This window comes from Phaseolus vulgaris, chromosome 5 (assembly GCF_051622355.1).
Source record: "Phaseolus vulgaris cultivar YP4 chromosome 5, ASM5162235v1, whole genome shotgun sequence".
NCBI lineage: Eukaryota > Viridiplantae > Streptophyta > Magnoliopsida > Fabales > Fabaceae > Phaseolus > Phaseolus vulgaris.
In genome coordinates, this window is record NC_143502.1 from 21,045,568 (window position 1) to 21,073,263 (window position 27,696).

Sequence of the window (27,696 nt, forward strand, 5' to 3'; positions counted from 1 at the left end):
GATCAGCTGTGTGCAGCCCTCTCTCGTGTGAAGTCACCACCATGTCATCTACGTAGGCCTGCACGTTCCTTCCCAGCATGGGTGCAAGGACCTTGTCCATTAGCCTCTGGTAGGTGGCGCCTGCATTTTTCAACCCAAACGGCATCACCTTGTAACAGTAGCTGCTTGTCTCCGTCATGAACGTCGTTTTGCTCTCATCCCTTGGATGCATCTTGATCTGATTGTAACCTGAGAATGCATCCAAGAAACTCAGCATCTTGCAGCCCGAGGCGCTATCCACTAATGCGTCGATGTTGGGCAGTGGGTACGAATCTTTAGGGCACGCCTTGTTCAGATCTGTGAAGTCAACGCACATCCTCCATTTCCCATTCGCCTTCATCACTAGAACCACGTTGGCCTATTCAGGGTATTATATCTCTCTGATGTGCCCAGCGCTTAGCAGCTTCTGCGTCTCTTCTTTCACGACGAGGCATCGCTCTTCGTTGAACTTCCTCCTTCTTTGACGCACGGGGCGAACCTTGACGTCCATGGAAAGGTGGTGGCACAAAAAATTTGGGTTGATGCCTGGCATATCCGCTGCAGTCCACGCGAATGCATCTAGGTGTCGCGAGATCACCGCAGCTATCTCTTCTCGTTCTTCTTGGCTCAAGAAGCGTCCTAATTTGAACACCTTACCCCCTATCTGTCTTTCCACCACGTTGTCTTCTGGTGGGGTTGCTCACTCTGCACGTTCGCTGCGCGAGACTTATTAATGGGATCCTCTTCTATAGGCGTTGCCCTGTCGGATGCACCGGGCATCGCCTCCTCTAACTCTTCTTCCATGGGCGAAGCTTCTCCGTATACTTCTTCCATTGGCAAGGCGTCACCGTATCTTCCTTCTGTGTGTGCATCTTCTATAGGCATCGCCCCCACAGGTATGCCCTCGACAGGCGTGGACTCTGCAGGCGCCGCCTCTTCCAATGGTTCTAATTCCATTGGCAAATTTGAAACGGGTGGTCGTTCAATCACCACGACCACGCCTCTCTTTGTCTTTAGGTTATTTTCGTAGCACTTTCGGACCTCTTCTTGATCTGACTTGATCACGATTACCTTACCACTAAGGTCTGGTAGCTTCATCTTCATGTGGCGCGTGGAGGACACTGCCCTTAATCTGTTCAAGGCAGGTCTGCCTAACAAAATGTTGTAAGCTGAGTTGGCGTTAACCATCAAGTACCGGATGCTCTCGGTGCGCGACGCCGCTCCATCAGTGAACGTCGTCCTCAGCTCCAAGTAGCCACGTACCTCTACTGGGTTATCTGCAAACCCATACAAGCATCCAGTATAGGGTCTCAAAAGGTCGGGGGACAACTGTAGCTTATTGAAGGTCGACCAAAACATGACGTCTGCAGAACTGCCTTGGTCGACGAGGACCCTATGTACCTTTCTTCCCGCTGTGACTATTGAAATAACCACTTGGTCATTGTCGTGTGGGACGACATCCCGTAGGTCAGCCCTTGTGAAAACGAGGTCTGACTCCCACGGGTCATTTGGAAATTCCTCAGCAACTGAACTTACTGACCTCACATATTTCTTACATTGAGAGGCAGTGGGTCCTCCTCCGGAAAAGCCGCCAGAAATGGTATGTACTTCTTCGTGGGTCGGCATTTCGTGCGCTTGACCTTCCTCTGGTGTCGCCGTGGCCATGGTCACAGTGGACCCAGCGAGATAATCTTTCAAGAAACCATTCTTCACAAGCTCATCCAACTGATAGCCCAGAGCCAAACAGTTGTTAATATGGTGTCCGAATGCTTCGTGAAATTCGCACCATGATTCCTTGTGAGGTCCCAGTATCTTGTCAGACTTCACTGGTGGCCTCAACCTGTCAGCTATGTTGGGCACAACGATTAGGTCTTTAAGTTCCACCACAAAGTTGTGCCTTAGAAGTCTATTTCCCTCTCTCCTTCCTTCTGCTCGAACCCTAGGTTGGGTCCTCCTTGTCTCGTAGGTGCACTTCCTGTCTTGGTTCTTTCTTTCTGTGGTGGCTTCGTGGACCCTAGCGGGTTGCGTGCGTATCTGTGCTATTGGGCGTGTAGGTGCAGTTGTCGTGCACTTCTCGTATGTCTCGCCCTCAGAGGCGATGTGTTCTACCGCCCGACGCCTTACTTCAGCAAAAGTTTTGGGGCGGCTACGATTGAGTGACTTGCTGAAAGACCCAGGACACATCCATTTCCTGAATGCGTACACGATCATGGGTTCGTCTGTGGTACCCACCTTCACCACCTGCGCCCCGAAGCGGCTTATGTACTCTTTCAAGGTCTCACCTTGATACTGCTTCACGTCGAATAGGTCGTACGAAACTGGGGCCGGGGCCCTGTTGGCTAAATACTGCTCTCTGAATAGCCACGAAAGTTGTGCGAAAGAAATGATGTGACCCTCTGGGAGGCTGATGAACCAATCTATGGCCATCCCAGTCAAAGTGCTCATAAAGAGCTTGCATCTTACGACATCAAAACCGCCTACCAGCATCATCTGTGTGTGGAACGCAGTGAGGTGCGTCTCAGGATCCTCCATCCCTATGAAGGTTACTTTGGGCCCCGTGAATGTGTTGGGGATTGCTGTCTCTAGGATCACCTGTGAGGATGGTGTTGAGAATTCTCTGGGTGGGGTCGCAGTCTCAGGCTCGTCCACGTCGCGCCATCCACGACGTAGCTCCTCGTTGGCGTGGTGGAGCTCATTGTTTCTCGCCTGAGATGCTGTGAGATCCGCCTGCATGCGTTCTTGCTCCGCTTTCGATGCTGCCATTGCTTCTTGCAGCCCTTGCATCATGCCCATGAGTTGTTGCATGGTCATCTCTTCACTCCTAGCGCGTGCGGGTCTCATGTTCGTGATTTCCGGAAGCCTTCTTGACTATCGTGCAAATTGAGAACCGGAACTGGGTTGGAAACTGCAACTGGAACTGAAAAACGGTGTAGTGAGACTGATGTTTTATATCGGCCCCACGGTGGGCGCCAAATGTTCCCGCCGGTTGACCGGGATCGTCTTTGCGCGTGGCTTGTCCTCGCGAGCTAGGGCACCTTCGTTCTGTTCCGTCTGCGAGTACCTGAAAAAGAAGTGGACAAAGGGGCGCCCTCGCGGCCGTTTGCACTCCGACGATCAAGTCAGCTAGCGAGAAACATCAAAGGTGACACACCCCCGTATCGAACACCATGAAAGGATGCTCTGAAGGTGGTCGAAAATGCTGAGTAACTAATACTGGGTTGCCCTAATTGTCTTGTGCACACAGTGTGTGCGCAGCGAAACAACTAGGGTTTTTGTGACTCTGTGTGAATTAGGTCAAAACTCGGATTCCCCTTCAAATGTCCCAAGGCCCCTTTTTATACACCTTCTGCATTTAAAGCGCGTTAAAGCGCATTGAAAGCGTATAAAAGTGTGCCTTGAAACATTCGATACGTAAACTAAATTAACGCGTACCTTGGCAAACTTTCACTAAAACATTGATGAACACGTGCTTATTGCCACGTGTTCTTCTGACTTGATCGTTATTCTATGTAGAGGGCCTCACAGCGCCGTAATCCTAATTTAGGGTTATTCCTTTGTGTGAGTCCTCTTTCTTCGAAGTGCATCTGGCGCAGGGGGTGACTTTCTGGGCGCCAATTCATGCGCCCTAGCTTCTAGTCACTCACCTTGGGAATGTATCTACCTTCCTCTCGCACCACGTACCTGGTTCACCCCTGGGCATGACCCTGTCATGGGTCGTATCTATCCCGGGGGTCTCCCTGAGGTGGCGTGGGTACTTCACGAGTCAGGTTACTCCCTACTGGTACTAGAACTATGGCCTTGAAGCCACTTTTCTCTTCTCTCTGTTACTGCTCTGGGCCATGCCTTAACCTGGCGACGCCTTATTTCTACACTTGCTTTCACTTTCTATTTATGATGTTCATAAGAAAACATATTTGGATACTACTTATCTTCACTTAGTATACAAAAATGTGAGATTCAATTATTGAAAATGTGAGAAAGGCCACATACCAACATGAAAGAAAGACAAATTGAACATTCATCATTTTATTAGTTAGTAAACTTGGTCTTAATTAATCATTGGACTAAGAGTAGTACATCTTTTCATTATTTTGTTCATTCTTTAAATCGAAGGTAATATATTATATTATTAAATTAGTTTATGATTGTATTTTGTTAATATTGTATTAATTTATGTTTATATATTTTTAATGTTGTAAATATTATAGTTATGAATGTCTAAGAAGTGGAACTTACTCATGAAATGAAGAAATATTTTAAAAGGTAATTTGATTATATGGATGTAAGGAGATAAGTAAATATAAAATTTGCAAAACTTTTCATATACAAAAGAACGTTTTACCAATATTGTTTAAGAGATAAAGGTAAAATAGATTCAAAATTATGGTAGATTGTTTATGGAGATTATGCACCAATACTTTAAAATATACTAAAGTTACTTGGACAATTGCATTCTTCTTCATACTCTGAAAGAAATTTGAGCACACATTCTGATGGATTTGTGTCTTCTTCTTTGCATTTTTGAGGTGAATTAGCGGAAGCTCCATGGATTGTTGGCGAAACAAGGCTCTCCTAAGAGTTGTGATAGCTTTGGAGGTGCATGAGAAGTATGAAGAGTAGGAGTGGTTCGGCCAACTCCCTTTGTAGGTGAAGGTTTGAAGATTAAAAGCCTATTCCTAAGATAGTTTAGGCAAGGAGTGAGAATGACACAATTTTGACAGCATTTCACTATTCAATTAATCTTGCATAAATTACTTAGATCACAACTCTTTCTAAGTCAAATTTTATGCAAAGGAAAACAATGCAAAACAATTAATCAAAGCTAAACAAGTAATTACCGTAAACAATTAAGCAAAGCTATACAAGTAATTAACGTAAAGCAAACTAGCTAAGCACAATTAAAGATTGCTAATCTACAAAGCTTTAAACTAGACGTTTCCTAGGTGAGGCTTCTAGACACTTTGAGCCTTTGAAGACACACTCACCGTCTACACATGATTAATTCACTAATTAAACAAAGGTTAAGTGTAATTACAACTCAAAGAAATACAAAGAAATTGAATTGCACAAATTAAATTTCAGCTTTCTATACTATGCACTCCTTTGGCTTGTAGTTGCTCTTCTTTGTTGTGTCCTTCAAAGTTTATGTGTTTGGTATTTGTGTTTGTGTTACCTGTTGCTCCTTGCCTTAACCTCTTATGAATAGACAATTAAATTCTCCAAAACAGTACCTACTAAGTAGAGCTAGACTTACCACAAAGTCAATTCCACTTAACAAGCACCAATTGAATTTATCCACCAACAATTTAGAGGTCAAGAAAAGAAAGTAAGAAACAAATTAAATTTTAAAACAGTACCACAGCAAATGGATTTCAATTATGTGACACAACTTAGAAAGAGTTTAGAGTGATAATGGACAAGCAAGTAAAAATAGGCACTCAATAAAGGATGGCACACAAAAGGAACCTAAAGAAAGGCACTAGAATTGATTTGAAAAACCAAAACAGCACTACTGGAAAAGTTTCGGTCCAGAAAGCGTGACTTAAAATATTTATGCTAAGCTGGCTATTTTGAATTTGCTTCTGAAAATTTAACCACAAACAATTCAATGTCTTAGCAAGCTTTTGGCGCTGGAATCACACCAAAAACATGCACCAAATAATTGTAATAAATTTTTCAAAATCACTATCCAACTACCGTATATTTTGGCGCCAGGATGCACTCTTTTTTTGTTTTATTTATAATTTTTTTTTCTCTATTTTGTCTTTTCATCTGATTCTTTTTTTCTTGATTTTCTAACACATCAAACTGTATAGATCCAGATTTTCATAATTTTTCTTCAACGTATTTAAAGAAACCAAAATCAAATCAAATCAAGAAACCAAAATTATCAACAAATTCAGCACAACAAGGATGTGATGACATATTAGGAGAAACATGACTTAGACAAAACATATTAAGATTCAGAAATTAAAATGACTCAAGACAAATCATATGAACCGAACAGAATTTCAAACAAGACTCAAACAACCTAAAATCAAAACAGCAACACAATTTCATATAGATTCCTACACAAAATATGAAAATAAGAAGCTCAAGAACAATTTAAACATTTTGCACCGATTGAATTGCTTAAAACAGCAACTAAATCAAATTAAAAAGCAAAAAATAGCAAGACAACATGAACAAGTGATGAACAACACACAAATAAGAAGAACACAAACACAAAAATGAGAGAAGACACTTAGCTCTTGTAGAACCTATGCTCATGATACCAAATGATGGATTTGTGTCTTCTTCTTTGCATTTTTGAGGTGAACTAGCGGAAGCTCCATGGATATTTGGCGAAACAAGGCTCTCCTAAGAGTTGTGATAGCCTTGGAGGTGCATGAGAAGTATGAAGAGTAGGAGTGGTTCAACCAACTCCCTTTGTAGGTGAAGGTTTGAAGATTAAAAGCCTATTCCTAAGAGAGTTTAGGCAAGGAGTGAGAATGGCACAATTTTGGCAGCATTTCACTATTCAATTAATCTTGCAAATACATGAGTCAAGCCCTCTTATTTATAGTGTTTAGAGGGCTGGAAATTAAAAAGAAAGTGGAGGGAAATTCAAATGAGAAGCATTTGAATTTGGAGCCAATTCCTAGTCACAATGAAAGTGTGACTTGGTTTCATTTTTTTGGCACCTCCTAAATCTACACCTACACCTTCTTTTTATGTCACATGGAAGGTGTGGCTTAGCTTTATACATTTGCACCTCTTATATTTATATCTACACCTCCCTTTATGTTCTACTAAAAATACTCAAAAGTAATTACAAAAGAAACACATCCAATGATGCTTAGTTGGCCCATATCTTCTATTTGTTGGGCTTGAGCTGAAGCTTGAACTTGTATTTGGGCTTGGGCTTGGGCTTTTTCTATCATGGGCTTGGGCCTCTTCCATCATCTCCTCCCTCTTGAAAAGGATTTGTCCTCAAATCCAATGTTTCTTCTTCATCATCATTATGTGGATGTATGTGGCTGGATGGTTTCCATCACATTCGTTTATACATTCTTTGAAAATAAGTGAAACACTTAAGAAGGGAAGAATTTAGTATTTATTCATAACAATTTTTGTCTCCTCTCAAGAAACTCATCATCAAAATAAAATGAAGAGAAAACTAAATTGTGAAATATTACCTAAAATGACTTTTCATTTCATTAGATAATGATAAGATTCTTGATATTATTAGTTTATTTCTTGATGAATTAGATTTAGAAAGTTGTATTTTCTGAAGATGAAGAAACATAATATTTTACATACATCTTGTTTTAGTTAGACTTTTTTTATTTTATAATTGTTTATCTTTATTTGTTAGATTGTGAAGTATAATTAATACATTTTAATGTATTTATAATGATATATTACACATCCTACATTTTTAAACTTAGTGGTTGTATCTGTGTTTGTGTTGGTATCATTTTTTATATATATCCGTATCTCTCTATCCATCCTCCATTTTTTCTCATAGAAAGCCTTTAACATGATTAGTATTAAACAATTTTGTGTTTGATCACAGTAAAATAATGAGATTTAGTTTAATTTTTTATAATATTTTTAGCTCTTGTAAAATGTAAATTTTTTAATTTTAACTTTTGTAAAATAGTTTTATTTATTTTTGTTCTTCCAAAAAATTAAATTACTTATTTTAGTTCATTAATATTTATTTTAAAATAAATGAATAACATTTACCTTATTAAAATAATATATATTAAGATTGTATTACAATTAATTAATTTGTCATCTAATATCATACTATAGATACAAAATCATATTTTTCTTTCACAAAAACTACAATAAAAAATGTATTAATTTTACCATATTTAAGCGTAATGAATCTATTATATACGATATCCTATTGAGATAATTGAAGTTTTAGTTTAGCCATTGCTTTAACATTATTATTGTTATGTTTGCACACCAAGCTGAATTGAAATTGCACCAAATGGAAAAAATGCAGTTCATTTGAACAGTGTCATGTTCTTGATTTCATAAACTCGCTTGTGAAGTTCTCATGCTATGAAAGAATCATTATTATAATAATTATTATTAACCTCTTTGAAATCATTTGAAATTTGGAACCTGTTCTTCTTCGTCTGCGCTGGATCTGATCTGATCACGGTGCCATGAATCGGTTGCTGAAAGCGGCGAGAGCCTCTGGTTCTCTCAACCTCTCCAATCGTTCCCTCACGTAAGCCCTAGCCAACTCTTTCTACTGCTCTGTTCATTTCTACGTTTTCCGTTATTTCAATTCATTCGCCCATTGCTATCGCTGTTGTTTCGATTTACAGAGAAATACCTGACGAGGTTTACCGGAATCTGGAGGGGCTCGGCGGCGGCGGCGACGACGACAAGTGGTGGGAGGTACTGTACATAGTTGAACCGAAGTTTTATTTCCAATAGGAAAACGGAATGAAATTTGAATTGGAATGAAATTTACAGGCTGTGGAGCTTCAGAAGCTTATTCTTGCTCACAATAGCATTGGATGGTTGAAGGAAGATCTGAAAAATTTGCCTTTTCTCGCTGTGCTGAATCTCAGCCACAACTGTCTCTCGCAGCTTCCCGCAGCTATAGGAGAGTGAGTTTTTGTAACGATTTAGTTTTGCTTGTTTAACTGTTTTCAGTTTGAAAATGTGTCGCTGGATTTTTCATTGTTGTCTGTTTATGATTTGTAGGTTGCCTCAGTTGAAGATGTTGGATGTTTCGTTCAATTCGATAATTGAAATACCGGAGGAGATTGGATCGGCTGCATCGCTTGTTAAGTATGCTGAATTCTGTGCTGTTGTTTTTTTCATAGCTTGGTTGATATGAGGAAGTTTCCTTCCCTTTGTACTTACTCTGTTTTGCATATGTGACTTGCGTGCCGCTCGGCTTTTGCATTTGCTTGTTTAGGCTTGATTGTTCAAATAATAGGCTCACGGAGCTTCCAAGCTCGCTTGGCAGATGCTTAGAATTGTTGGACTTAAAGGTAATGGCTATGTCTTGCTGAACTTGTGCAGCTTATCTTACATAAAAGTGGTTTTTTCACATTGTGCTTGTGATATTTTGAATGCTATCAAGTTTATTTATTGTTTTGACGCCTAAATGGAATTTGTTTACAGACCCCACTAGAAAGTATGGATACAACATGCAACAGTGATGTCTGACAAATTTAAAAAATTATGGAAGATGAAACATCTATTATAATTTTAAAATATAAAATTTGTGTAACATTAAAATAAATCACAAGTCTTAACATGGTGAAATGTGTAAAAAGAAAAAGAAAAATCAAAGAGAACCAATGTTTTAAAAGTGAGCATGATTCATTGTAGGAATAATAAAATGTTATAAATATGACAAATACTAATGTAATTATTGTGATATTTCTCATTTTGTATTGGAATGAAATTGTAAAATATAAAAGATAAGAAAATGGGCACAGCTACTTCTTTTGAAGTGTTCAAGCTTCTTTAGGGGTTCACTTTGTTCTATGTTAATGTTAGACATACTAACTGATAAAAATGAGATACTTTGAGAACCAGTATCCAAAGTCCAAACTGCACTACAAATAATGGAGTAATGTTTCTTTTGGGCTTATGATTAAGGAAGGAGTTTCCTTCCTGATAACAATAGTGATGTACTGCAATTTGTTGGCTAAATTATTTCTTGTTCCAAAAGGATTTGTTCAACACTTCCAAAGAATTTGTTTCTTTCCTCTTAACTGTCACATGCATGTGGCAATTTGTCTCTACCAGTGTAGTGCCTACTTTGACATAAATTACCCTTCCATTTGTGAAGTTTCTTCTCGCCTCTTCATAATGGTGGATTTCTTAAAAGAGAATTAAGCTTGAACCTATTTTTTGTGACATCACATGCATGACTTCACTAGATGGTCTTGATAATAGTCTTCACCAGATATATTATGTCCCTATGATCCCAAAGTTAAACAAATGGAGCACAATTTTAGTGAATAGATTATGTAGTTTACCTTTTCGTGATTATATATTTTGATTTCTTGGTCATTGATTTAGGTCATTTAGCATACTTAAATCTATTCATGAAGATTGTGTTTACTTTAAATTGGGGGCCGTGAAATTTCCCTAACATACTTTACCTGCCTTTACAATTGAACTGAAATCAATTACAATTTTTTTTCTATTTGTTGGTGTAAGTCTTTATTCATGTAAAATTCTTGTACGTGCTGTTTGATGAAATGAGGCTTATGATGCAGGGATCAAACAATCTTCTTACAAGCTTGCCAGAAGATTTAGCAAATTGTTCTAAATTGTCTAAGCTAGATATGGAGGTAGTAGTTAGTAGCAAAAATTTGTATATTAATTGACTGCAAACATCTCCTTAAACCTTTAAAAAAATATAGTTTTATTAATCGGTGCTCTCTATACATTACCATTTTGTCTTTGCTAGGGAAACAAGCTAACAGTGATATCAGAAAATCTCATTTCATCATGGACCATGCTTACCGAATTCAATGCATGTAAGGTCCTTTGTTCTCTAAGGTCACATGCATAATATCAATTAATTATTTTATTCCTATTTGTAAATTTTTTTATTCCTATTTTTAAATTTTTTATTTTGCAAACTTTCTTACGTTGTTACCCTTGCTACAGCAAAAAATTTGCTGACTGGGTTACCAGTGAGCATTGGAGGCCTTTCACGTCTAATTCGTCTTGACCTTCATCAAAATAGTGAGTTCTTTAAACAATGGTCAACTTTTTTTTCTTTTTGGTTTCTCCATTATACATTCTGACTTACAAATTATATGTGTCAAACCCGTGCAGGAATATTGGCAATTCCTTCATCAATCAATGGTTGTCATTCACTTACAGAGCTTTATTTGGGGTCAAATTCTAACCTATTCCGATGCAAGTCTTCATATTATTAAAAGCATACTCTGCGTTGTTTTTCTTTCTGTTTGAACCAGCTGCATTTCTCATACATTCTGTGTTTATTTTTTTTCCTCTTAATTTAGGAATAACAATATTTCTACCGTACCAGTGGAGATAGCGGCCCTTAATCGACTTGGAACTTTAGTTCTTCACTCTAACCAGGTAGGCAATAATAGTGTGTTAAGAAACAATATTTAGGGGAAATAATTGATTGTTAAAGTTCTCTTCTCCCTCAATAGTTGATTATTAATTCAATTGCTTATTGATTTTGTGTATTCACAGCTGAAGGACTATCCAGTAGAGGCATGCAATTTGAGTCTTTTAGTTTTAGATCTTTCTAATAATTCATTGAGTGGGTTACCCCCTGAAATGGGTAAGGTCAGCAAATTTTGGTGCTATGATAAGTACAGTTTTCGTTATTTTGAAAAAAAAAAATTGTTACTGATATTTTGTACAGAAAATATGCAATGAACATAATTTTTTTTTATCTCAACTCTTTGTACTGATTTCAGTATCTAAAAGAATTGCAAAGAAACTGATAAGTAGTAAAATTGTAAAAGCAGGGCAACATTCCCTGTGATAACGAGTTCTAAATAAACAATAATTTCAGGTGCTGGACCTGGGTATGCTTGACAATTCTCGTTGCTGACACTGAATCTCTACCTTTTGCTTCTTGTTTAGGAAAGATGACTACATTGAGAAAACTTCTGCTTAGTGGAAATCCTTTGAGAACTCTTCGAAGGTACAGAAAATGCTCCTTTCAGAGGTCAACACTTCTATATATATATATATTCCTCTAATGGTTTTCTTCTCACCAGCTCATTAGTATCTGGACCTACACCAGCGTTACTGAAATTTCTACGAAGCAGACTCTCTACAGATGAAGGTATCTTACAATGTTAGATCCATTATGCATTTTACTTAAATTTGAATCCGTTACTGATGTTAGGTACAATATTGTAAAATTCTTCTGCAGATTCTGAAACTGTAACCACATCAAAAGAAGAGGTGATCGCAATGGCTACACGATTGTCTATCACTTCAAAGGTGTTGCTTCTCTTGAAAAGGAAAATATTCATTCCATAGATTTCCTTTTTATGATAAGATGCTTGTAGTCCGTGTCAGTGTATTGATATCCCAATGTGCATTTATTGCTTCAACACGGTTGGAAAGTCACTTTGTACTATTGCATAGACAAAATAATACATGTGCCAATTAGTTGCTTGAAATTACTTGTTTTTTCCAAGGAACTCATTCTGTATGTTTTCTTCTGCTTATAGAGGTTAGTAGGACACTAGATGATACTTAAATATTCTGTGCAAAATTCAACTATCAAAGTCAGGCACATGGCGTTGCGCTTGTAATAGGGGAATAAGGGACAAAATCTAGTTTTCTTTTTTATTACTTTTGATAAGAATTTCAAAATCCTTTGTCAAATAAAAAAACAAAAAAAAAGGAGTATGTTTATGTAACAATCATGATGTTAATATCAAAGTTGATTACATTACATTGTAGTTTGACAATGCATTCTTTAATGTTATTATGTCTGTCTGATATGTGTAATCACATTATAGACTAACAAAATACCCATATATTCCTTTGTTAGGTTTCTTAACTTCCATCAAATTTCTTTATCCAGACATTCATTTCCCCACTAATTATTACCCATCTATTTATAATTGTCTTCAGGAACTTTCTATGGAAGGGTTGGGATTAACTGCTGTCCCATCAGAAGTGTGGGAATCAGGGGAGGTCATAAAACTTGATCTTTCAAGAAACTCCATCCAGGAGTTGCCCGTTCAACTTTCTTCTTGTGTTTCACTCCAGGTTAAACCGTATCTTCTGGTTTTCATAATGATTGTAATTTTTTCAATCATTTTCTTGTTTTTTTTTCATATTTTTCTGTGTACCATAATTTATTGTTTACAATTTTTTCTTTGTAATTATGCCACTTTTTGTGCTTACGCTAATATTATACTACAACGAAAAATGATCCTTAGCATTCCACTAAATTGCAAGGAATTTTTTTTCACAGTTACCTTCATTTTCTTTGTATAAAGTTAAACATTTTTCATATGCTACGCCCTTTTCTTTCTGTTGAGTGATTATTTCATGAAGATTCAGGCTCAAAGCAATTTATGGATATATTAATGATAATATGTTTCAATATTTAATGTTAATTTGTTGGTTGATAGATGTTTGAGGGTTAGGGAGATTTCTTAGGTATTCTGATCATAAATGGACCTGCAGATTGAAAAGGCTGTATTAATTCATTTGTACATTGTACACTTTCCAGACATTGATTTTATCTAAGAATCAAATTATAGAGTGGCCAAGTTCAATTCTTAAATCACTTTCAAGCCTTTCATGTTTGAAGATAGACAACAATTCCCTCAGACAGGTAACAACTAATGATCCCGAGAACTTCTCTCTGTTCTTTTTCTTATAAAATGAATGGTGGTATCGACATGTATAAAAACCATTGCTGAACACAATACTTTATGAATAGTTATTATGGTTTTTCAAATTGTAAAATCCATAGTAATAATATGTTTTATCTCTTGTTGATGGTCCTTGCTTTCTGTACATTTTACTCTTCTCTTAGCATGAATAAAGAGGTCAATGATTGTTTTAATTCCTGCATAGTTATATCATTGACAAGTTCAGTCTTTATTTTCTTTCTTTTTACTAGACAACCGGTACTATTTAAGTTCTAATAACGTTAGTAACACTTCTGAAGGCAATCAATGGCCAAAAGGGTTAGTAGTTAGTATTTCTCAAAATTTCATGTGATTAGATTTTTATAATAGGCATTTAATCTGCTGCATGTTATGAAACATTTCCATATATTATTTCCTCTCAGGATCCGTCAGTGATTATAGTGATAGAAATCCTAATAGTTGTGAAATTTCTATGTTCACACGCTTTATTATCTTCCATAAATGTAAATCATATGACGCTGTGACTGACCTTATCTGTCCTTTGAACAATAGATTCCTTCAGATGGCTTTGAAGTGGTGCCTAAGCTTCAGATCCTGGATTTAAGCGGTAATGCAGCTTCATTACTAGATGGTCCTGCATTTTCTAGCTTGCCTTACCTGCAAGAGCTTCACCTAAGGTTGGTGATGGCAAGTGTAAGAAGACAACTTCACACACATACACAGATTTAACTTTCATTTTTCTTTATCTTCTTGGGAGCCTGTGTTTAACTTTAACATCACAAAACTAACAGAAGGATGAGGCTCAGTGAAGTTCCATCTGATATAGTGGGGCTGCATCAGCTACGGGTCCTTGACTTGAGTCAGAATTCCCTTCAATCAATTCCAGTGGTAACATTTTTTCTGTGGCTCGAAAACAGGGATTAAGCTTGTGTAACTGTTTGTTTATTTATATACCGTGAAAAGTTATGATAATATCCTTGAACTTTATATTGTTTAGTTAATGACAATGGCTTAGGGTCCAGCTGTTTGTAGTATGCCTATTGAATTCAAATCTTATAGATAATGTACTTTCACAGTAACAAGTTCATAAAATTGAATTTTTGTCTACCAAAGAATTTATGATTGAAGAGAAATGTCATATTTCAATCTTTCACTATGTTGAATTCCGTATACTTTCTTAATTATTAGTGATTTAGAAAGCTGAATTTATAATTTGACCTCTAAAGCTTGAGTCTTGTATATGCCCGCACACATGGAAACTTAGCTCCTACTTGACTACTACTTAACTAATTTTTTTTATTACCTTTCTTTCCTTTGCTTACATATATGAACTTGTTTTTTCAGGGGTTAAAGAATCTCACTTCTCTCGAGGAGCTTGACTTATCTGATAACAACATCTCAGTTCTTCCACCTGAGCTGGTGAGAAATATATATAGTCCCTCTCTCAAAAGGGGAGAGTGGGTGTTAATTTTGTTGACCAAACTGACAAAAGTCCCAACAGATACGTATAAGCAATTATTTAAGTAGAATCTAAACAATATAGCTTAATGAAAAAATAATTAACATAATAAAAATATGTACATAATCTATTAAAATAGAAGTTTAATATTATTAAGAAAAAAAGTTAGAAAATAGAAATGACACTTGATAGTGGATTCTAATTTAAAAGAAAGTGGTGGTTTCATTTCTTTACTGAGGCTGTATTTCTCATTCAAATGTATTGCGAATTTGCGAGAAATAGTGGGTGATATAATAAGTCTCAATGTTGGGCATGTAAAAGGATCAAACAGGAAATTTTGATTGAATTTATTTTGACTCAGTCTCCATGAGGTCACTTTATCATCTGCATCCTTGCTATAACTTTGATTCATTGCATTTATTTTAGAAATTTATTTGATCAGGGTTTGCTGGAACCAAGCCTACAGGCGTTGAGACTTGATGGGAATCCTCTCAGAAGGTAACCTCCCCCTGCCCCGACCTTCCCACATGCTTTATCAAAATGGAGAACTATTTTTTTTGGCAACAGTCTGGGTTTTGCAAGTATAATTGTTGTTTGCCTCTCTGCTATATTTACGCTTTAGGTTTAACAATCTTTCAAATGTGGAAAGATAAATTCTAAAGATCAATGCCAAGAATTACATTTTATAATCATTCCCCCATTCTTCTGCCTCTTTCATAATGAACATTGTGTCCTTGATTGAAGTGGATGGTGCTTCGACGCTTCTGTGACTCACCGATTTCACTATGTTTACAAATGTTTAGTATTAGCGAAATTACATAATTATCCCCATATACTTTAGCACTTTCTCCACAACCTATAAATTGTGAATTTTGGACTGGAGTGAAGAATATTAAATTTTGTCAACTTCCCTTAATTTAACTAGAGTTTTAGAGATATAGTAATTGAGCAAGTGTTAAACTGCAAAGGGTGTGTATTACCCCTACTTACAGTTTTACTTAACCAACTTGACTGCAAAAGTAAAATTCTATGCAGCTTAAGTTCCTAACAAAACAGAAATAAAGTATAAAGATCAGCTCGATCTCAACATATGGGAAAGCTGGGTGTGTGTCCAAAATGAACTGATAATTGATAACAATGATTGGTGAAAATTTTGATGTTTCTTCACTTGTTTCAGCATTCGAAGGACTGTCTTGTCTAAAGGAACTAAAGCTGTTCTGAACTATTTGAAGGACAAATTGCCAGAGTAGTTTTCTTTCTCTTTCCTCCCTTGAAAGTGTTATGTTTAACATGAACAACAATATTTAAAGTGTTCAATTTTTTTCCTTGTGTCACACTCTTTCCTGGAGACGTTGATACAGTAATTTGTTTTCCTTTTCTGTCTGTGTCAGTGCTTCATTTTGTTCATTTCTTGTCCAATGTTGTACCTCTGCTTTTGTGTGCTATGTCATGCAACTTATTCTTAATTTGAATGGTTAATATTACTACACAATTTGCATGGCTTGATCTTTAATTTATTTTCTGATTTTGATTTTCTACTTTTTGTAAAAAATCTATGATTTTGGCTTGATCTTTAATTCTTACTCAATTTAATTCTATTCTGATCTTATTGCTAGATCTAACATTTATTTATCACTGGGAAATAATTTATTTGAAATATAAAAAGTTAAATAAATAAATGTATGCAAAACTGAGGATTAAATTAAAATTGCAGATTTTTTTATCTGACAACTAATATTGTCTGGAAAAAATAGAACAAAATGAAAAATAAGAAATTGAAAGGAATATGAATTGTAATTTATTTTATTTTAATCAATTAGTGTTTATTCGATTTAGTGATAAAAGGATAATTGGATTAAAAAAATTGAAACAAAAATTATATTTGACCAGAGTCTACAGGTAAATGATATACAAAGTTCAAGGAGTCAACAAAATGTTGATCGGTTAAGAATAAAATTTGTAAGTTCAAGGAGTTAATAGATTTTGTTGACAAAATACTTGTTTCAAGAAATGAACAGATTATGGAATGAAAATTTTAATACTATTTAATAAAAGGGGCCTACCTTCTATAAAGTGAAGAAACAAAATTGTAAGAAGAATTGAAAGAACAATCCATGGAGGGTAAACAAAAGTATTTAGAGTTTATAATTCTTTTTTTTTATAAAAAAACATATTTGAAAATAAAAATAAAAGAAATGAAGTATACATAGCAAAGGTCAATTCTTAAATAAATAACTTATAAGTTGATGTATCAATTAAATAAATAAATAAACTAATATAAGATAATATTACAATCAGAAAAAATATTATTTTATTAAATTATCTCAGTACAATCTTTAAAAAAAACTTGAATCATAAAATTGAATGGAAATAAACTAAACCTAAATAAATACTTAATACTCCTTAAGTTGCGCCTACTAAAATAACATTTAATAAAATAGCATAAAAGAAAAAAACTAACCTATAAATAATATTAAAAAAATATTTACTTTTAAAGTTTAAATTTATAATAAAAAAAAAAATTTACACATTGCTGGTTGACTTGGTCGTCGGTTGACTTCGATGACTGGTCAAAGGGCGTCTTTACGACCGTTCGCACCCCGACGCTCAAATAAGTAAGTGTTTATCAAAGAATAAGAAACAACTAGTTTCAGTATTCAAAATTGCGTACCTTCACCTGGAACCTCAGGCCCCTTTTATAGAGTATTGCTAGGTTACTACTGGTAACCACCTTTTTTCCTGAGAATCCTATCTCTAGTAAGAATATATTCAATAAAAAGAATTATGTTATAGTATCCATAATCTTAATAGCATAGTTGTGTAGAATACTATATCCTTGAAATGCAACAAACCCTAAGAGAATAACCACATGGGCATCAACCAAGGCAACCACTCTTAAGATCCAAGTCGTTTTCAAGTATCTTTGCTTATAGGGTGTAGACCGCAAGTAATCACAGGTTCACGTTCCTATCTTTAAGACTATATCATGCAACAAACCCCAATTGCAACCCTCCGCACCATGCATGTGTACGTTCCATAAATCGTAACGCATTTCAGCTTGGGCTTACACATAAGGCTTTTCCTATGCAGGACCTGAATGTGCTAAATGCACCCCTAGATCCCTTGACACCTTTCGCTGTCCAACTTATACATGAGGAATTGTATCGGATGCATGAATACGGGTTACTATGCAAGTGTCTGATTCCAAGCGTGTGGCCCATCATTCTAGCCCACCATACTTACCACATATCTGGTCACGCTAAGCACACCCCTGGAGCCAAGCCATATGACATACAAGTGGATCCCATTTGCCGAACTGACCTGCTTGAAGTAAATATTGAGGCCTTATCGACGAGCTCTGAACGCTATAAGTTCTGATCCCGTACAACTAATTTATTCTTCGACATAACATTATTTTGTTATTGAAAAAAAAATGAAAAACATTGCACTTCAACCTAGAATTTAAAATTTAGAGATTAAGAGTTATTATTAAATAAATCTATTTTCAGGAACTATTCTCATCTCATTAAGTCACATTTTTGTAAACAAACCACATTTTAAATATTTTTATCTTATTTTCTTATTTATCTCATGCAATTAATTGAGATAATATTTTTAACAACTCTTTGTTATTTTTAATATCAAAACTTAATAAAGTGCACTTTATAGAAAATAAAATTATTTTTAATCATAATAATATTTAAAATGATATTATTTTTAGTGAAAATTTTCCTCAGCCATGATTATATTATCTGTAAGGTTCATTAAATTCATCTTTTATAATTTGTGTTTTTCATAAATAATTTTTAATTAGATTTCAATATTTTAAAAAGTAATTTATGAATAACTCAAATAAACTTTATCATTACTTTCTGTGTGCTTCCTGCAGCAGTGAGAAACCCGCCCAATCCCTAACCACCTCTCACCCAAATCGAAACATCTCGTTGCCGTAGTTTGGTGCCACAGCCTCTCCTTCTTTTGTGTCCCTCACCGCGCTGTGCCGCGCAACCCAACACGAAGCTTTTTCTTCTGCGTTTCACATTTGTATCACTCCAGGTGTATTCTTCGTTTCCTCTTTTATACGTTTCTCACAAGTAAACCAACCACCTTAGTTAGTTAGGTTTTGGATTTTATTTTCTCAGAATGTTAAAATGGATTAAGCTATTTTCTTTCGGGTCGAGTGTAATTTTCATAATAAGTGTGTCTTGTAGTGGACTAATTGTGATAGTCATTCACCACCTAGTGTGTCATAGGGTTGTTTCAATTTTGAATTTGAGCCTTGAATGTGTGATTGTGTTGGATATTGAGAAAGATAGAAAGAGGATTGCTTCATGGGGCGATACCAATAGTGTAAACCAAAATTATAATTGAAATGATCATCTAATAAATGAGTTAATGATGGAATTTGAAATTTGAATAAAAATTGTGAAACTATAGTTTGACAAGTCTAGCACCCTCTTTGATACAAATGGCAGCACAGTTGAAACTCTGCTGTTGTGTGGAATTTTGTTTTTGGTGTTTGTCTCCTCAACATTTGTTATATTATTTTAGGGTTCTAAATTTCAAATTTTGCTAGTTGTATTCAGAATTATTACCTGAATCCCAGTTTCCGCCATAGCTCAATTTGTTTTACAAACTTATTTATGCTCTTTGTGATTTATTTACCCTTTTTTTATAAAATATCTAACTTTACCTGTGTCTATGTTACCTGGAAATGCCCAAAATGGTAATCTTCTGAGGTGGTTGATTTAAAAAACAGAATCTCAACTCTTGTTTTTGTAATTTGAACTTACTCCAAGAATTTCGAGTTGTTTTTATAAGAAAACTTTTTTTGTGGTCTTTAAATAACCTATATTGTGGAATATTTTTTTTTTATTGTTATTTGAAAACAAAAATAATGGCATAAACTATTTGTTCCTTCATTTCAGATTTGCTATCAGAGTGTCAGTTTTTACTTGCAATCTATGTACAGGAATATGGAGGCAAATTCAGCTTCATATGAACATGAGGATCAAGATGAATATGTTCTACTTGACCTGGACAGTGTTTCTAACCTAATTAACCTTCCAGCAAATGCCAAGTATGTTCTTACCGTAAGTTCCCCAACCGGTTGCCCTTTCTTCATATTTTTCACTTTATGTGTATTAAGTTCATCAACTACGTAGATTTTCGACCTGGTGCCATTATTCGTTTTCTTTTTATGATAAACAGGATTATTTATCTTGATTCAAATGAGATGATACTGTATAACTGTTTAAGATTTCTATTTTGTGTTTTGACATTTTTGTGGTAATTAAAATACTTTCCAAACAAAAAAAATAAAATTTAATAAATTTGAATTTTCTTATCTAAACAAAACATTTAAAAAATGAAACAATTTGAATTTAAAAGCTGTCCAAATCAATACATTTCAATGTCTTTTAAATTGTGAAATTCTGTATCCAAATACATGCTTAATTTCACTGTGGATTCTCTCTTTTATTTCTCCTTTTATGTTTCACCAGCATTTTTCTGGTGATCTTTATTGCTTATCATGCCTAAGTTAAGTATGCTTATATTAAATTTTATTAATGATAGGGCCTTGATACATTAAACCCAGTATTGATAATTGATGACAAATTTAAGCTGGTAAGTTCCCTGCTTTAAAATTCCTTGCCTTTCTGCTTTTACGGTTTTGATTGTTTAGAATTTTTGGGGTTAAGTTATATGTTGCAATTTTGGTGCTTTTTGTAGTCTTGTGGGAATCTGTTGAAGTTATATAGATTAATGAAAGCTGTCCATTTGTTTGGATGTATGCTTCTTCAATGCTTACCTATAGGATTAGGCAAATAATTTGAATGATCTGATTCAGCTAGAAGTTTCAATTGGCTAAAGTTGCTTCTATCAATTTTTGTTATTTTTGTTTGTAATTTCGCTGAATGGAATGGATAATGATGATTTAAGGATTGTTATTTCTTATGGTTTTGTGTGTACAGATTGGGGAATATGAGGAGTCAATTGGCACATGTCTTGCTTTTACCGAACAAGGTGAGTTACAGATAACGTGTGCAGACTAAGTCTGAAAAAAGGTTTATTAGTCTTGGAAACTAGAATTATGTCTCACTTGTGAGGATACTCTATCCTTGGTTGTTAAAGAGTCAATGCTTTTGTCATTATAAAAGAAGATAACTGTTTTCCAAATCTGATTCTTCCGCATTACCTCTGAAACAGATTTACAATGTTTTATTCTTGTCCTCGTTGAGATCGAAAATCATGGGTTCTTTACTACAATGTTGCTATCTACATTTTTCCCAAAATTCTCACAGCTGCTCTATTTGTCGGCATGTTTAGTAGCATCCGTTAATTGACTCTGCATCTGACATCCTATGTACTATTTTATGTACCTGTAATAGATCATGTAACTGTAGTCTATATTTGGAAGTTGGAATTGTTGCTTCGCCAGCCATGCAGCAATTATAGTCTCTGGCAAACAATAAAATGAACTTGTAGAAGATTTAGCCAATGAGGAATATCCTCTATATTCAATATATGTTTTCAGAAGAATAGCTATCCCTTAATCGATCGATGCCTTTGCAATTGTTAAGATACTCATGTTTTATGGAACTAGTTTTAATTTGATTTGCTTCCCACTTTGAACTGCTTAAAATAAGTTATTTGATAATATGCAGATACCCCTGTGGTTCATGAAGAGACGGGATCATCTGAAGTGAATCTTTTCTCTAGAACAAGACTAATTGATTCAAGTCAACCTCCAACAAAGCAAGTAAAACCTTTATGTCAGCTTCACAAGATTCTCAAGTTTAAACTATCGCCTGATTCTGAAATTCAGATTGAGGAGGTCAAGTGAATTTAAAGCTTACGAGGAGATTGATGCCAATCTGAACAATGGGCTGTGCCCTTGGATTTTCTTTTTAGATATGTACAGAAAGAACTTTTTTCAGGCTAATTCTTCCTACACCCGACTTTTTTTAACTGCATCCTATCCATTTTTAAATTTCCAGAACTGTCCTTCATTCCGGAAAAGCAATTCTGGAATTAAAAAAAATACATTCTCGAAAAGTAAGTTCAGAATAGTTTTTTTTATTCAGGAAATGAAATTCCAGAATAGTGTTTATATTATGGAAATAAAATTCCAGAATAGAATTGGAAAATCAAAATGGAAAACAAATTTCGGAATAAAAAAATACATTCTAAAAAATAAAATCCAAAAAATATTCCGGAAAAAAAGATTTTAGGAAGTATCCTAGAAATTCATTGGAAATGTATTTGAGAAAAGAGATATGAGAATGTATTTTGATCCATACCATCTTATTTAAAACCTAAAAAAGTATTTTTCTCGTTTCACATGAGTTGCAGGTTCAAAAGTCATCCGGGAGCCATTGTCCCTTTTTCAATATAGGTACCTTGGTAGGTATATCTATACGCATTTAAGGATTATGCTCAGTTTATCAGTAAGTTAATGTGTTCAACTCTTTTATAGCAAGTAATCCATGCTATTCAATATATTAAATATTAGAAATTTGAAGGTTCCAACTTACAAATCGTATTAGCATTTTCTAGGTGCCTGCTAATTGTCCGTGTAATTTACATGCTGCAAACTAAACAAATCGACATTGGTTAAATTGTGGCTGTTTTATGGGATAATTTTGTCAGGTGAAACTCCAATTGTAAATGAGGGGTTCGGTTCGATGTTATCAAAATTTGAAAAAGAAAGAAATTGCGAAATCATTCTTTAGATATTGGAGAGTGGAAGCATTTTGGTGAGAGGCTTGTAGAAATTAGAGAGGCTACAAAATCCACCCAACTCTAGCAGTCTAGAAGCACCTAGCCATTTCACCAATTTCTTCCCTTTGCTTTCTTTTTCGTAATCTATGACTTTATTCATAGAGCAAATTTAATCTCTAAAACGCGTAAACTGTTCAATCATTACATTAATTATGATTATGATGGATTTTAGGATTAATGATATCGAAAATGTCACGAACTTAAGAATTTTTTCATGATTTTTTTATAGTAATAGGACTGTTTGTTTAGATTTTTCTAAGAATACTTTTTAATAAAATCATAACCTATTAGCCATTTTTATATGCTTATATAAACTTATTATAAAGAAAAAAAGTAGCAGAAATTTGATTTTTTTAGGTTTTATTCGGAGTTGCATGTAGAAAAACAATTTTCTGCTTCTTATTTACAGTAATTTTTCTACAAACAAACAGAGGTAAAATAGATATTGGTGGGCTTCTTGTTTATACAATTCAAAATTAAAAAATAACATCATATTCTAAAATCAAAAGCAAAATAAAGATAGAAGGAGGTAATCAAGCCTCTGTTTTTCTCCTTAACCGAAGATAATATTTTTAAAGTTTTAAAAGCTATTTACTTATTAACTATGTCACATTACAAATCTGATTTGTTAAGAGATGAAACTAAACTTGTCCTACTGATAGCTGCTGAGAAGGTTGACATGATCGAATATTCGAGAAAGTCCAATGACTTTCTTAATCCAAACACAACATGTAAACTTACAATTAATCATAATTAAGTCAGTTTAAATGTAAATGGTGATTACGGTATAATTGGGTCTTCTTTTGGACTCACGAGCAAACCCATGATAGTTGAGACACATCCAAAAGGTATAAATACTAGAAGGTTTTCTTGAATCATGTAAGAAAATGGTGCGGAAGCTATGGAGGTGTGTGTGCAAGATCCTCCTAAGAGTGATGTTGATCTTGAAGGTGCATGATAGGTATGAACATAGGGAGGTTCGGCCAGCCCAAGGAAAGGTGAAGGATGTGAAGTTTAGAGCCTAGAGTTCTAGGGAGAAGCAAAGCTTGACACAAAATGGCAGCATAACTTTACTCACAATAAACTTGCAAATACAAGGTGTAGACCTTCCTATTTATAAGCTAAATGGCCGTAAGTTTTAAGCTAATGTCTAATGAAATGAAAGCCAAATTAAATGCAATTCACAAAGCACATGTGCCATGTGCTCATGACCGGCCAAACCTAGAGAGTTTATAGAATGTTTCACTCAAATATGCTTTCTACACTACTCTAATTACTAAGCACCCCTAATGGGCCTTTATGCAACAATTACAAGGTTTTCCAAAACCGTAGCTTGATCCATGTGTGGTGAGCTAGACGGTCTAGGATTCCTTCTAGATGCTCCTTATGTAGCCACTCCTCATCATGGCCTAGACGCTCCTCATCATAGGCTAGACGCTCCATTTGAGACTAGACGCTCCTCATGGGCTAGACGGTCTAGTCTTGGAAGCTTTGGCTTTCATAGTGTGGTGAGCTTGGGCCCTCCTCCATCAATGGTACTATAGACCCGGATGAACACGTGGACGCATACATAACACAAGTTAGTTTGTACACTATAGAAGATGCGTTGTTGTGTCGGGTATTCCCCACCTCTCTTAAAGGAGCAACTTTATGTTAGTTTACTCGCATACCAACACACTCTATTGATTGTTTTGACACATTGGTGACAAAGTTTGGAGCTCATTTTACTACAAGTCGTCCACACCACCTCACATCCCTCGCTTTGGTAAACATTTGGCAAGAAGACAAAATTCCTTACGAACCTTCATGCAAAGGTTTGGCAAGGTGGCATTGAATATACGCAACCTGAGTCCTAAGGTGACCATGCATCACATGGTAATGACGCTCAAGCCTGGCCCTTTCTCTGATAGTCTATGCAAGAAGTCGGCCATGAATTTAGATGAGTTGTGTCAAAGAGCTACCAAATTCATGCAGCTAGAAGAATTGAAAGAATTTTGTGCCAAAACTCGGGCACTTGAGGAGGCCAAGAGGGTTAGCTTATAGAGGCAACCCTCAAGAGACAAAGGAGATCCAAAGTCAAGTGGAAGAATTGATAAACAAAGGATGGGTACAAGAGAGCATGAGTCCATGTGTTGTTCCAGTCATTTTGGTGCTTAAAAAGGATGGTTCTTGGAGGATGTGCATAGATTGTAGAGCAGTAAATAACATTACCATCAAGTATAGACACCCTATTCCCAGGTTAGATGATTTATTTGATGAATTGTATGGTGCTTGTATATTCTAAAAAATTGACTTAAGAAGTGGTTACCATCAAATTAGGATTAGGGAGGGGATGAATGGAAAACTGCCTTTAAAACAAAATATGGATTGTATGAGTGGCGTGTGATGTCATTTGGGCTAACAAATGCCCCGAGCACTTTTATAAGATTAATGAACCATGTTTTGAGAGAATTTTTGGGCAAATTTGTTGTGGTGTATTTTGATGACTTCTTGATCTATAACACTAGTCTGGAATTACATGTGGAACATTTGTGTGTTGTTTTGAATGTTCTTAGAAAATAAAAGTTGTATGCTAATCTTGATAAATGCAGATTTTGTACTAAACAAATTGCATTCTGTTAGAATGTATGGCTTTAAACTAGAGGGGGGGGGGTGAATTGTTTAAAGATGGTTTTCGTAAACTTTTTAGTCTAGAATGAAATTCTTTGCAAGAAACCAGATTAGGAATTTAGTTAGCCAAGAAACACAACTCAAAACAATAAAGCACCAGAAAAACAATCGGTTGTTTCGCAGAAACAATCGGTTGTTTATACCAGTAAAAATAACAACAACTGAATTTAAAGAGTTTAAGGAAGAGAGAGATGCACAAACAGTTTATACTGGTTCACTCTTAAACCAAGAGCTACATCCAGTTTCCCAGAAACCACTAGGAAATCCACTAGGTAATCAAAACCAGATTACGTACACACACCACCAAAGAAGTGACCTTGATCCCCTCAAGAAACACACTTCCTTTGGCTCAGCACACACACACACCAAGAATGTTGATCTTGACAACCTCAAGAGCACAAACCCTTCTTGGCTTTACAACACTAGAATGTACAAAGTTCTTAGAACGAATTACATTGTTACATAATCAACTGAAATCAATACAGAGTAATCTTATTCTACTTCTCTCTTGAATAACCAAAGCTCAAAGTGAAAACACAAATCTTTGAAAAGCTCTTTGAAAAAATCAAATATGTTTTTCTTTCTTTTTATTTGTTATAAAACATTAACAAACTATTTATAGTATTCAAATCTTGGTCAAAGCATTTAAAACATGCGCGTATTCAGTTATAAAATCTTTTAAAGCTCACTTAACTAACAAAACTGTTTCTGTTAGGATTTCCAACAAACAATCGGTTGAAAGAGCGAATCAATCGGTTGTTTTGGTTTGACAGCAAGTCAACCCTCAAAATAGTTTTCAAAATTTTTCAAAAACACCTAAGTATAAAACAATCGGTTGTTTCGACAAAACAACAGGTTGTTTTTCACTTAGTTTGAAAAAAACTTTAAACTTAAAAGATTTGAAAACACTCAAGCTTTAGATTCAACAAAGAGTGGATTACAAAGATAAGCTACCCAGATCCTACTCTAAAGCAGATCAACATCTTCAAGCAACTCTAGCCTTCATCAAACGCTAGGATTTGGATTCTTCAAAGCTTTGAATACACTTGATTCAACACATTCTTAGGTTTTGTGATAAGTGCCAAAGGAGTTCAGGTAGATTATGAAAAAAAATGAAGGCTATCCAAGAATGGCCTATCCTTAAAAATTTGAGTGAGGTTAGGAGCTTTCATGGCCTAGCTAGTTTCTACAGGAGATTTGTAAGGAATCTTAGCACCTTGGTAGCACCCCTAGATGAGATTGTTAAAAAGCATGTTAGGCTTAAATGGGAAGAAAAATAGGAAAAAGCCTTTGCCTCCCTTAAGCATGAATTGACTAATGCCTCCATTCTTGCATTACCAAAGTTTGCAAAATCTTTTGAAATTGAATGTGATGCATCTAATATGGGTATAAGAGCTGTTTTGATGCAAGAAGGTCATCTAATTGCTTATTTTAGTGAGAAATTAAATATTGGTTCCTTAAACTATCTCCCTTATGATAAGAAATTGTATGCGTTAGTGAGAACATTACAAACATGGCAACACTATCTTTTACCAAAAGAATTTGTGATTCATAGTGACCATGAGTCTTTAAAGTACTTAAAATGCCAAGGAAATTTAAATAAAAGACATGCCAAGTGGGTTGAATTTTTAAAACAATTTCCATATGTCATAAAGCATAAAAAAGGAAAAGGAAATATTGTGGTTGATGCTTTGTCGAGAAGACATGTGTTGATTTATACTCTTGAAACAAAATTGTTTGGTCTAGAATTTTTAAAAGAAATGTATCCACATGATTCTGAATTTGCTGAAATCTATAATGCTTCCACAAAGTTTAGCACCAATGAATATTTTAGGGACAATGGTTATTTGTTTAAAGAGAAAATATTGTGTGTTCCTAAATGTTCCATTAGGGATCTTTTATTAAGAGAAGCACATGAAGGAGGGCTAATGGAACACATTGGGGTTCAAAAGACCTTTGATACTTTGCATGAACATTTTTATTGGCCTCACATGAAATGTGTTGTGCAAAAGTTTTGTGAAAATTGCATTGTAAAAAGGCCAAATCAAAAGTCAAACCTCATGGTTTGTACACTCCTTTACCTATTCCTGATAGCCCTTGGATTGATATTTCAATGGACTTTGTATTGGGTTTGCCATGAATTCAAGGAGAGAAAGATTATATTTTTGTGGTTGTTGACAGATTTTCCAAAATGACTCATTTTATTTCTTGTAAAAAAAATTGATGATGCTTGCCATGTAGCTGACTTAATTTTCAGGGAGGTAGTAAGGCCTCATGGACTACCAAAAAGTATTGTTAATGATAGGGATACAAAATTCCTAAGTCATTTTTGGAGGACATTATGCAGTAAGTTATGTACCAAACTTTTGGTTTTAACTACTTATCATCCCCAAATAG

At 35.2% G+C, this 27,696-nt stretch overlaps 2 protein-coding genes across 6 annotated transcripts; both read left to right on the forward strand.

Annotated features, from left to right (window-relative positions):
* The first annotated feature begins 7,852 nt into the window (after positions 1 to 7,852).
* On the forward strand, positions 7,853 to 16,336 carry LOC137835288 (Leucine-rich repeat (LRR) family protein). 3 transcript variants are annotated; one of them, XM_068643733.1, is made up of 21 exons: positions 7,853 to 8,248; positions 8,349 to 8,421; positions 8,500 to 8,636; positions 8,734 to 8,820; positions 8,951 to 9,026; positions 10,269 to 10,343; positions 10,463 to 10,532; positions 10,666 to 10,743; positions 10,837 to 10,897; positions 11,028 to 11,106; positions 11,227 to 11,317; positions 11,626 to 11,686; positions 11,763 to 11,830; positions 11,921 to 11,991; positions 12,634 to 12,771; positions 13,241 to 13,345; positions 13,938 to 14,062; positions 14,177 to 14,273; positions 14,730 to 14,804; positions 15,287 to 15,342; positions 16,022 to 16,336. In XM_068643733.1, exons 1-21 carry the CDS (start codon positions 8,184 to 8,186, stop codon positions 16,092 to 16,094), a joined length of 1,761 nt encoding a protein of 586 aa, XP_068499834.1. In that variant the 5' UTR covers positions 7,853 to 8,183; the 3' UTR covers positions 16,095 to 16,336. The 3 variants fall into 3 exon arrangements, 2 of the variants coding, with proteins under 2 accessions (XP_068499834.1, XP_090158202.1); XR_016520820.1 differs by having other exon boundaries at positions 7,910 to 8,248; positions 11,227 to 11,322; XM_090302076.1 differs by having other exon boundaries at positions 7,952 to 8,248; positions 10,837 to 10,920.
* Positions 16,337 to 18,633: 2,297 nt separating this feature from the next.
* LOC137835289 (uncharacterized) lies at positions 18,634 to 21,813 on the forward strand. Of its 3 annotated transcripts, none has more exons than XM_068643735.2 (5): positions 18,634 to 18,900; positions 19,773 to 19,937; positions 20,422 to 20,472; positions 20,820 to 20,871; positions 21,513 to 21,813. In XM_068643735.2, exons 2-5 carry the CDS (start codon positions 19,809 to 19,811, stop codon positions 21,689 to 21,691), a joined length of 411 nt encoding a protein of 136 aa, XP_068499836.1. In that variant the 5' UTR covers positions 18,634 to 18,900; positions 19,773 to 19,808; the 3' UTR covers positions 21,692 to 21,813. The 3 variants fall into 3 exon arrangements, with proteins under 3 accessions (XP_068499836.1, XP_068499837.1, XP_068499835.1); XM_068643734.2 differs by having other exon boundaries at positions 18,712 to 18,900; positions 19,817 to 19,937; XM_068643736.2 differs by lacking the exon at positions 20,422 to 20,472 and having other exon boundaries at positions 18,702 to 18,900.
* Positions 21,814 to 27,696: the final 5,883 nt, after the last annotated feature.